Consider the following 12,671-nt stretch of genomic DNA (forward strand, 5'->3'; position numbering starts at 1 on the left):
CTCATTCCTGGGGTTAGAAAAGCTCTCGAAGCATGTCAACAAGCACCTATCCTCATTTCTATAAACCCATGCTATCTTAAACTCAACCCAAACAGGGTTCAGGCCTGGTAGTACCACAGAACCCGTGCTACTAGCAGCCACAGAAGAATTGAGCAAACACAAGGATATGATGAATGGAGCACTGCAACTTTTCAGGCACTCACCCCCAGTCACAGATCTGGGTTGAATCCACCATAATTCTTTAGCTCACTTCTTCACATCAGGTCAGAACCCCTCATCAGCCAGGATAGCTTGAATTAAGAGCAATTCTTGATCAGGGCAACTCAGCAACTATGATTTTGTTGGACCTGAGAGCCTTTGATACCATTTCCCACCCCGTTTTAATACAAAGGCTGGTGGAGGCAGGAATTGCTAGAACCACACTCAAATGATTCACTGCCTTTATTGAAAACAGGAGTTTTCAGGTATATTAAGAATCACAGTTCTCAACATTCCACCACAGGGCTCGTCACTAAGTCCTATGCTTTTCAATCTTTATGCGCTCCCATTGGCAGAGATAGGGCGAGCACATGGCCTTGCACTGGTCTCTTATGCAGACAACTAACAGATTGTCATCTCGCTCACCTCAGATTCTAACAAAGTTTCTAATCAATTAAATGCCTCTTAGAAACCGGAAACAGACTGGATGTCCGCCAACTGCCTGAAATTAAATGGGGAAAAAACAGAGGTACTAGTTGTAGGCAACCCCTCTCACTGGCAGGAATTGAGCTGACCTGACAGGCTGAAAGCCTTGGCTGCATCCTTCTCCTAACCCTTCAGTTAAAAGCATCGGGTTCTGGATCAACAATAAGCTTTTCATGGAGATACAAGCCAGGAAACTTGGAGCATGCTGCTTTGGACATCTCAGGACTCTGAGAAAACTGTTAAGTTGGATTCCTGCCCCACTGCTTGGAGTGGTCGTGCAGGGATTGGTCAACTCACATCTGGACTGTCAACTCCCTTTACCTAGGTAGCCCCAAGTATGTGAAAAGGAGGCTTTAAGTGGCCCAGAAAGCAGCTGCTTGGATTCTTTTCAAAATTCCTTAACACCAGTCTGCTGCTCCAGCCCTAGCAGCCCTGCACTAGTTACCTGTGCATAAGGGAATCTAGATTAAAACACTCTGTTTAGCCATCGCAGCGAATACAGCGTCTGCTGACTGCCATCACTCCAAGGAGACTATTACGCTCAGGGATAAAAAATTGCTGGTGGTCCACAGGATCAAGAGGGCAAGGAGTAGAGGAAGCTCCTTTGCCCATTTGGCCCCTAAACCCTGGAGAACACTTCCAGTGGATCTCGGAAAGAACCAATCAGAAAGCATGTGAATACTTTCCTATTCTGGTCTTCATTCAGCAGATGTCCTGGGGCTAATGCTTGTGAGCAGCGCTGGGAGGACTGTCAGCTAGCCATGTGCTTTACAAATCCTGCAGAATACAATAGAATGTTCGATTTATACCATTTTAAATATATACGGTGGCATTTTGGCAAAGGATGCCAAAAATATGAGAAAATATCTTGCAAACAACTCATGTATTACTGCTCTGACTTCAAAATGAATCCTCAGCACAAGTGATACAATTAGATTTATGGGAAGTAAGACTACTTTGGAAACAGGATCAGATTGGATTCCTTCCTTACCAACTTTCCTTACTAATGGTAGTTGCAATTGCCACATTTATAATTGCGAAATTTGTAACTGGTGGTATCAAAGAATTTTCAGATAGTGAACACCCCAGGACCTATGAAATTAGATCATTTCTGAATTGTAATTTGAATGTTTTGAAATTATCTTGTTACCTCTACATGTGGTTTACAATATGTCAGTTCTATCAAGTAGAATTAAAGGAAAGATGGAGGAAACAATAAGAGCAATTAATAAAAGGGATGAGAGATATCTAATTGTTACCCACTTAACCAAAACAGATATCAATGTAAAAGAGGGTCCCATAAAGTTTGCTGGAATTGAGCATATTAAATGTAACCGACCAGGACATGATTTAGAATTATAATAGAGGTCTAAGGAAACTTTTCGGATTAACAAACTGGGAACTGTCACAAAAGGTTTAAACGTGAATAGGGAATTATATACTCTTACATAGGGTGTAGAAGTTCTTAGTTGGTGTCTAGCATGAACTACATTAGTGTTTTGTTTTTTGAAGGATGTAAATATAAGCAAGTGTTCTAAAGACCCCTTCCAAGTGATTGATTGGATTGGTTCATGTACGGAAGTATGGCATCTTAACAATAAATATATATGAAAAAAGAACCTTCCCCTTAGGAGTTGATTCATATATAGATTGTTGTATTCTGGTATATTTCTACTGTTTGTAATTTATGTAATGCAAAGTTAAGGTAAATTCAAGAATTTAATTTGTGTGATTCTATGAATATTGGTTACCCAACAGAAGTTAAAAAGGAAATAACTTTTCTCTCAGGAATGAATTCATATACTGAGTTTTATCATTAAAAATGTGAAGGATGTGTACATTCAAGAATTTTAATCTGCAAATCACATTTGAAAAGAGCAAATTTAGCAATGGAAATAAGAGCTGGTTATCGCTTGAAAGGAGAACAAGAATAGGAAAAAGAGATTAATCTATTTATTTTTTGCAATTCTAAAATAATTTTTCCAATGGTATCAACCAATTTTTAGTGAAGTTGTTGGTTTTCGGTTTCAACCTTGTGTTTGTTGGATAGCATATGAATAGGAAGAGTAGTACAAAGATAGCAGAATGTAGTATTTTAATGGGAATAAGAACTTTCCATTAAAATATATTGTACTGGATGAATATGTTACAGGGTCATGGGAAGAAATTACTGACATTCTCACCTACAATGATACAAAAATGATGGTAGACTAGTTTCATAAATGTGAAATCTTGACCAGCAATGGCCGTTATGGCAAGAAGAGTCTTGGGTAAATATTATAAATGAATTCCGCCCCCTCTCTCAAAAGGGCGTAAAAACGTGTGTGATTCTGATGCCCATCTGTAAAAAATGTTATCTGTTTGGAAAACCAGGGAATTGGCTTTATCCTTCGAACCGTCTGAGGTAAAGCAGAACTTAGACCCTGGAAAAAATGTAAACCAGTTTTGGAACTAAACCACGGTGCTGCCTTGAACCAATCCCTTCTATCATTGCCCTCTGGTTTCGTTTGTGAATTTCCCCAGGGCACCAGGACATTTACCAAGTGCCAAAGCATTGGAACGTTCTTTTGCATCTCCTTCAACGACGAGATAGACGTTAGGTAGTGTGAAGGCTACCTAAAGATTGACAGCATGTATTAGAGTAAGGGAGTGAACAATAATCAGCTGGCCCATAGAGTGTGTACCTGAAACCACCACCCTGAAATCAAGATGTAAGAATAAGCCTTCTAATCTACCCGAGTTAAAAAGCGAGGTGAAAGTGTACTCGTGAGCTGTCACGGTGGTGAAAATAGTCGGGACCACTGGAATTATGAATTGGAGGAGGACTAAATGATGTGGCAGGGTTGACTAAATTATGCGGCAAGAAAAGGCAGAATATGTAAGACATTTTGCGATAGTGTTCATTATATTGTCATTTTTACTCATGATAACACTGTCTGGGCAAGATTTCACCTTATTAGTAGCAGTTTAACACCCAAATACACCAATAAGCAACTAAAAGAAGACCTGTCAATCTTTGGAAAGGGACTTCCAGTGCACAGGAACTCGTTGCCATATTTTTTTTATTATAACTTTTGACCTGTTCGAGCTAGAAACGACATATATTTTTTGATAAAATCTGTGGATTCTGCAGCATATGATGGATTATGTGGCAAATGCAGCAAATCCATAATTATGTGGAAAAAACCGCCATAATTGCAGAATTGCATCTTTCCAGTGGCCCTGAAAATAGTATGCAGGGCTTCTTCCTCTCTGATTGTCAATAGACAAAAGGGAATGGAGATTGGTGAAGGCATGTAGTGGAAAATAAAAAACAAGGGGATTATGATTGCATTATTGGTAAATTGACACACTGACATCAATATGTGAAATGAAAAGGGTATTTCTAGAGAGACCTTTAAAGACCTCACACAAACTTTCATAATGTGAAGCAATAATATTCAAAAAATTTGAATAAAAACTCTAGTTGCCTATATATATATATATCTAATGTCTCTCATTCTGTTTTTTCAGCTGCCCGGCAGACTCCTCATTTAAATGGCACACTCCAAATGGGGCCGCCTCCTTCTCACGATTCTCTGTCCAGATGTTTGTTTTCGCCAGTATGAAGGAAAGCCCCATCTACATTCACTGTTCCTCAAACTTCTGCAGTTCTGAAAATTCAAGGGATTGTTTAACGGTAATTGCACAGTCATTTTGTACAAGTATTTGTTTAACTCCATCTCCAAGGACAACTTGCTGTATGGTACCAATGAATAAATTGAACATGACACGCAAAAGTTAATGCAAGATCTTAAAGACGAGGACATTTGGTTTCTGGTGAATACATAATTTTTTGAGATATGGCCAGACTAGAGACTGCCCTCGTACACGTACATTCAGACTAGCTACCACCATAGACTACCACCAAATGCTCGACACCCAGATTTTGGCACACTGAGCTTAATAATGCCTGCTGCATTGTGTTTGGATGTAAATGTTTTGAGGTCAGTTATTTTTCCCCTTCGCTAACTTGATACGTGCATGTTTTCGAATTTTCTCTGTTAGCAAAACGATGCCTGGAGAAATCCCAGGAATGCATACTGTATAATGATCTGTTCTCCAGTGTATAGAACGTGAGCCATTAGGAAGGTTCCCAGTATCCTGAAGGTAAGTAAGTGTGTGGCAAGAGTGCCGGATGTCCATGTCTCACAATTAATTGTCAGGGATACCCATGATATGCTAGTAGTAGTAACCAAAGGTCAGAAAGGCCTACCTTATTCCGGATGGCCAACAGGGGCCATCGATGGCCACAAAAAGCCTACAATACCACAGTCCCTAGGAATAGGATGCTTACAATATACCTAAGCCAGCGAAGCCCACAATCATGACTAAAAGGCACACAATATGCCATGGGCGGGTACCCTATTCCAGGGACACCATAATATTATGAATCTCTACCACATGCCTATATTATGCCAAGGACATCACCTTGCACAAGGATAAGCTTTGTTCTGTAGGGTAGTATCCTCCTGCTGACAGGTAATTGTTGCTGCCTAATGTTAAGGGCTGACTGCCACCGCATGCCAGTGAAGGTTGCTATGCGATATCAGGGACGGCTCCTTCTAGGTGCAAGTGGGGAGTGCCACTCCCTTTCCCTCCTTAGAACTACCTTAGTGCTGCCATACGCACCACATGTCCTCTCCTCCACTGCACAGCATTTCCTGGCATGGTGAGAGGAATCAGAAGTCCAGTGCACGGAGTAGAGACACGCCATGTCTTGAGCCGAGTACAAGTCAGCAGGAGAGTCACTCCTTAGCCATCCAGTTGCCATACTGTGGATAGGTTACAGATTTTGAAAGCTTTTGGGATAATTTGCTGATAAACAATAAATATATCCGAAACAAAAAATGGATATGAACTTCACAAAAGAATTACGGTTGGCAAAAACTTAATTTAGTGCATGGGAAATTGGAAAAAATGCAAATTTAGTCCAAGACACAAATATATATTGAAATCAATTGAGAAAGATGTAGAGTAGCACTACTAAATGTATTTAGTTTCTGTAACCATCTTCAGTTCTCTGAAGTAACTAAATTGCTTTAGACGACGGTACACACAACTCCTTATTAAACACATCATCACACTCTCTAGTCACCTAATTAATAGAGATTAAACAAAAAGAGCCATACAAATGGGTCTGACCTGGTAACATTAGAGCTTTTGGCAAAAAACAATCAAAGGGTGAATCATTGAACAGTTGTTCAATCAGCAATGTGACAACTTTAACAATCTCCCTAACATTGATCTTAACTGAAAGCACTGGCTCTACAGAAATACATTTGGTCAAGATAAACCACCAAGAATAGTTCTAGTGAATTTTCAAAGTAATGTCATCAATGAAGAGTTTGTAAGACACCCTATAACAAAGAGAATACTAACATTGATTTAGAACTAGTTTATTATATAGGAGTTCATACATTGTTTTCGCCCAGTTATCAATTCAGGATCTCATAATCTTCAATTAAGTCATTCTTAGCCCTTCTTAGCTTCTACTGGTCCAGAGGGAAAAACTACATCCCATTTCAAACCTGCATGTCCATTGGTTTTATGCCTAATTAATTTTGCATTTATTAGCTGAGCTTCTCCTGCTCCAGATCTAATGACCACATGCCAACTCAAAATTCAGACCCACTATAAGAGGTATTGCTAGCTGAGCTTCCACTGCACAAGATCTAATCATTACATTCAGAACTCATCCATATCTCAGTTGAACAACCACCTAGAAAAAAAAATCAGATTTTTCCAAGTTACTCTTAAATGCTACAAGCTAAAATAATATCTGTAACTTTCCCATAACAAAGAGTCTCTGGCACTCCTTATGAGTTGCCAGCTATTGGATACGATTAACATCACATCCATTTAAAAAAACATACAGAGTTGGTTGGCATTTATTGTGTAAGATAATTATCATCTATTACAAGTTTGTAGGGAATATCATGCAGATTTGTGCGAATAACATGCAGATTTTGGTTCATACGGCAGCAACAGCACATGTTCTGGTAAACACTGAGGACTTCCCTCGATAAATATCGGCAGGTTTGACTTGCTTCAATTTATCACAAAAATCAGTTCTGATATGTGTAGTAACGAGAGTTCCCACACATATCGGAATTTATCAGATCACTCGTAATGGGGGCCTAAGTGTCCAAAGTGCTTTGTTAGCTACTGATACACCAGAAATAATAACCTGTTCTGAACATAAAACCAGAGCCGCCATAAGAATTCTATCTAACAAAGCATCCAGCTAATTTTAGTAGCTGATCAACAAGTTACACACCTCACTTGATTAGATATAATTGGAACAAACCCTTCAGAAAGATCCTAAATGCTAAAGAAACCTAAAACTAATTAATCCTCTGGCTCTGAACGCTGTTTCTTTCCATCACAGTGTCTAGCGTTCCTTACTGCAATGTCAATCTGACTTTCAGATGCTATCATAACCATACCATCCCTCAAAATAAACAGGCAACCTGTAATGAGGGTTCTCTCTAAATTAACCAAAGATCAATTGCCTTTACCGGTAACCCACGGAAAATGCACCTTCTCAGGCCAACTCTGTCCATATCAACAGACTTGAAACACCTTTCCTGATCAAAGAATAAGGTGGACGTAATACAGCATCTCAATCAGTAACTTTCAGTGCACATCACAGATTCCTGATGCACTCTCCCTCTATGTTCCACTAGTGCCATACAACTATTTAGATGAGTCGCGTAGCATGCCTCACCAGTTCCCGATGACTTGCCTGAAGCCATGACACGTCCTTTGAACAATGGTATGAGGAGACAACACATTTCTCTCCTGGAGGTAGTCGGACAGTTGAGTGGTTTCACACTCCTGTAACCAAAGTCTGTTTCACCCACACTTGCTGTCTTGTCTGTTCCTCTCCTTCTCCATGTAGCATGCTTGTAGCCTCTTCTTTCCACATGCCCTCACATGCTCTCCGTTCTTCCTACTCCTTCTTAACTCTCTCTTTCCTGCTTGCTATCTGCTGCTGTAATTTTCTCCACTTCCTCATCTCTTCCCTGTGCTTGATCCTCCTTATCTTCTGCCTCCTCTTCCCCTTTTACGATCACACCCCAGGAAGGGCAAATCTTGGAGTCTTCGGCATCTTCCATGCATGTTCCTGGAAGTGCTTCCTCCTGAGTCTGTTCATCAGTCCTATCTATTTCTGTATTATTCCTCTCCTCCCAGACTGGATGGCCTGCTTCCCACTGTGCCAGGTAAATTGATGTATAACTCCTCATAACCTTTCACACTTGGCTATACAATGATGCATATATATAAACAACAAGAGAGAGGAGGATACCGAGTCACTCTTAGCCCCCCTATAATAATCTTAGTCAAACAACAAAAGAGTGAGGCCCAAGCCAAAGAAAAGAAAATATATCAAAAAGTGAAGAATCACTCTTGTGATTAAAAAGGACCCTCACACGCCAACCTAGTTGGTGACATGCTTCATCATTGGGTCCCCACCAGAGAGGCCGAATGCCTCCCTGGTGTACTACAAAGCCTGGTTACAGCGGAGTAGGTTTTTGGTGTAATCCAATTGTGATTATGTGAAATGTGATTTAAAAAGGGGCCAATTCTACCATCAACAGACTTTATTGGTGGTGAAATGGGCACTATTAAAAACAATGTGGTGGATGACACAGGCTAGATTGACCACTGTGAAGAAAAAAGAAAATGGCCATTTTCTTTTTTCTTCAGTGGATGAAGCATGTCACCAACTAGGTTGGTGAGTGAGGGTCCTTTTTAATCACAAGAGTGATCCTTTACCTTTTGATATATACAATGACGCAACATTAATCCTATTTTAAGCATTAACTTTGGGATACATAATCCCCATGAGGACTCTCCCCATATGTACGACTGGAGGAGGAGTACCTCTTATCCACAGAAACTCTCCACTAGCCAGATCAATCACACTGTCCCGCTCCAGAATGGAAATCTTTGCTGGGCAGTGGTTCTTCTTTACCATCCTCCATTGCCCTATTTCTCCTTATCTAGAACCTCACATACTAGCCTGCATTTTTAGACATTGTCCTAGACTTTGTCTCCAAGATCACTTTAAAACACCTCAATCTCTACATACGAGGCGCTTTAATACTGTATTTGACTGTCACATATGGTCTATAACTAAATGCATGCTATCCAATCTGGAATCAATAAATCTCATTCATATGTTCTTCGGTTGTAGGAAAGTGCACCATTTTGCATGATTGCCCCCCCACTTTTTGCCTAATGTTGATGTAATTTGACGAGTGTGCCAACCAGGTACCCAGAGCCTATGTTCCTTCTCTAAACTGTTCTGATGCAAAATCCAATTGGCAACTCTCTGGTCACATATAAGTCCCTTGTAAAAGGTACCCTAGGGACCAAGGTCACTCTGACCAGGGAAAGCCTCTAAGGGCTGCAGCACTTATTGTGCCACTCTTAGAGGACACACACACGCACGCACACGCACACCCCCCCACACCCCCTCTCCCCCACCGGTGTGCCATGCCTACATTCCACTGCCCTTGCATTGGTAAGCCACCCCTCTAGCTGGGTGCACTATACCAGTGGTGCAGGTGCATGAGCCCTGTACCCCTACAGTGTCTAAGTCAATTCTTAGACATTGTAAGTGCATTAATGCCATAAAGAGTGTATGGTATGGGAGTTTGTCATTACGAACTCCACAGCACCGTAATGGCGTTACTGAAAACTTTGGTATCAAACTTTTCAGCACATTAAACCCACACTGATGCCAGTGTGGGATTTAATGAAAAATGCACTCAGAGGGCATCTTAGAGATGCCCCCTGAAAAAACGACCTAACTCTAGTGTTCTGATTGCCAGCAGACCTGTTTCTGGACCCCTGGGTCGAGAGCCTGCCACTCTCGGGGTCTTTAAACAAAGCACATCCTGGGACGAGGTGCAAAGCCTCCTCCGCCAGGATGGACAGGGTCCAAGCAGCTGGCCCCCACCGGTTCTGAACCCTACTTTGGGCGCGAGTATCGGCGGGAAAACCAAAGTTAGGAAGAGAGGTGTGCCCACCTTTGCCAACCCCATCCCTCAGGTGGGGAAGGCGAGGTGAAGAACAACTCTCAGTCCCTGCCATCTTGCAGATGGGGAGACCGAGCCAACCAGAGTGAGGCTTATGCCCCCCACTGGAGAGTGGCATATTAGGGGGTGTACCCACCCCAAGGAAGGGACCCATTGGTCCTGACCTGTACATACCTGTAACACCCCTAAATGTAGTATTTAGGGGCAACCCAGAACTTTGCCTTCTCAGAATGGAGCCGCCAAGAAGAAACCAGAACAAGGACCGAACAGCTGCGCTGAGACAAGAAAAGGAGGACACCCACTGAGTTGGCCCCAGCCCTACTGGCCTGTCCCGACCTCAGACTCCTCCAGCAAAACCTTGGTGTGTCCTGCAGCAAGCCGTCCTCAAAAACCCAGAGATCCTGCACTACCTTCGCAATCAAACAGACTCCGTCTCTCGTGAACACCGGACTTGCTCTAAAACCAACCAACTCCACTCCCGGCGCCCCGAGCCGGAGTGACACAATACCCTAAGGAGGTCCTCCTGGCAATCCTAGCCTGGATCCCAGTGACCCCGGAACCTCTAACAGCTCCTAAACCAAATCTGCAGCCAACAACTGGAAGGTCCAACCACGACAGAAGGCGACACGCTGACTTTGTAACCGAAGCGGTCTAGAAAGACCAACTGTGACCGTCCGACCACTTGCGGTCACAAGACGACTCCCAAAGACCCCATTACCTTCTTCAGCCACTGACTGACTCCTAGGGATCCTCGACCGCATCTGCAGCATCAGTCAATACCGCATCCTACACCCAGACGCCTCTGTGCCACTGGTGGTATTGTTCTTGTGTTGCCCATTGGGCCCTACAGTGCTGGCCTCGAGCCCAGGAGCGTTTGATTCCCAACCTGGTGGCCTGCTCGCGCAGTCCCCAAGCCCACGACTGTGCTTAGCCGTTGGCTAACGTGTGGTCCCTGCATTCTGCACCCGGCTACCTCTGCGCCGCTGGCGGCGTAACTCGAGAGCACATTTGACCGAATCCTACCCACGGACCCATAAATCCAGTTCTGCCTTCTCAGGACTAAATGTGGCTCTTGAGTAATACTGTAAACCTGTACTGAGCTTGCAAAATGCATTATCTCCTTTTTGCGTCCCCAGGAAATACACCAGCCTAGTATCTAGAGATACCTGGCTGTGTAAGAAAAGTAATTGAAAAGTAATTCTGACTATTTGCGAATATAAAGTAAATTATTCTGTACCAATTCATTGCATTTAAACAGATTATGCTGGCAAAGTATTTTTATACTTACCTGTACCAGGCCTGGCTTGGTTCTAGAAAATAAATATACTTTAATAATATTTGTATACAAAACAAATTGGTCAGAGTTCAGTCCTTGAGTGTGTGAAATAATTTCTTGCCTGAGTGCGTACACTAAATGCTTAGCACTACCCTCTGATATGGCCTTACTGCTCGCCCACACTACCACAAATAGAGAGTAAGGTACTATCTACTTTAATCTCTGCCTATCTTTGGGGATCCACTGGACTCTGTGCACACTTGGTATAGTATATAAGGAGCCAGCTTCCTACATCAGTGCTAAGCACAAAGATGGAAATACACTTCATAAAACTGTTTTCCTCATAATGTCACCACAGTGATGGAAAATACAGTGTTACCTGAACTGATCATGATATGATTCATTTCAGCCTCCCGTCTCTTCTCCAGCAAAGTCTACAGCCACGATCCAAACCAAACAACTGCTAAAGCATGGAAACAAGAAGGATCCTCCCAGCTCTTATGTTCCACTTACCTCTTCTTTGCCTAACAACCTGATCATTTGAGTTCAACACTTCACTTCCTAACTACTGGCTGTTTTTGATATCATGTCAATGAGCTCAGTAATCTTAAGCGGTAAATTGACAAACTGCCCTGCGCTGTAAAAGGTGCCCATCAGTTTACATATTTGCCCCTAACTATACAGGCTTGCTGTAATTTTGTAGCAAATATTTGAGGGTTCTTTCATGGTAGTCTTTTTGTATAGTTGATAAACTCCATGGTCTTTCGTGTATATAAGCTCTCTGCTTTTATGTGTCATGCACATCTGATAAAGACAAGCAAATGCAGAAAGACAAACAAAATCTCTTTAGGAAACTGTATACTATATGAAAACAAAGAAGTATAAAGGTGGTGCATTTAATTTAAAGAAACCGTCTTTCATAAAATCAAATTCAAAATTGAAATGGAGAAGGGAACTGTGTGATATATCGAATTAGAAGAGTGGCGATTAGTAAACGAAATATAAAAGAAAATTGCAGAAAACCTTAATTAAGATATCTCATTAAAAGATATGGTACTGGCTTTTAAGTTGGTTCTCAATACATGTATTTAGATATAATTCAGAGAGCAATCCTGGCCTCGTATAAGAAATCTAATTTGTCAAGGGATGCATATTAAAAGTGAAACCATTTAGCCTTGAGTAAGCAACTGTCATTGTGAAACGTGTCTACTGGATAACGCATTGGTAGTACAATAAATTATGGACTGATATACAGAAAATGCTGAGGTTATTAGCCCACACAAAGAAATTAAAAGATGTCCTCAAACCTATGTTAGAAAATCTGGCCAATGATGACCTCTTAAACCTTCCATAAATTTCAGACAGCTGGTTGGCAGACACCAGAGCTTTAGTCTCTCAAATCAAACAAAATATCTTTGGAAATGCAATGGAAAAAGACAAATAATCTTACTCACACTCTAGATTCTATGGAGCATCAGTCAGAAAGGCTAAAGGTCTTCACTACTTATGGCATATCTATGAAGTTACTTGCCTAAATAATGAACTTCACGAGACCATTGCTGGATTTTGAAACTGAAATGTTGAAACTATAAAATCATCTACCCTTAAGGAACAGTATGACT

The 12,671-nt window shown here is 41.6% G+C and overlaps 1 protein-coding gene across 4 annotated transcripts in view; it reads left to right on the forward strand.

Annotated features, from left to right (window-relative positions):
• Nucleotides 1-12,671, forward strand: part of LOC146855927 (uncharacterized) — a 651,622-nt gene that overhangs the window by 600,274 nt on the left and 38,677 nt on the right. For all 4 annotated transcript variants that reach the window (XM_085653872.1, XM_085653873.1, XM_085653876.1 and 1 more), the window contains one exon: nucleotides 4,198-4,363. In XM_085653872.1, the coding sequence (XP_085509998.1) occupies nucleotides 4,198-4,363 (166 nt within the window). The remainder of the gene's footprint in view (nucleotides 1-4,197; nucleotides 4,364-12,671) is intronic.

This window comes from Triturus cristatus, chromosome 4_1, assembly GCF_964204655.1.
Source record: "Triturus cristatus chromosome 4_1, aTriCri1.1, whole genome shotgun sequence".
In the NCBI taxonomy this organism is placed as follows: Eukaryota; Metazoa; Chordata; class Amphibia; order Caudata; family Salamandridae; genus Triturus; species Triturus cristatus.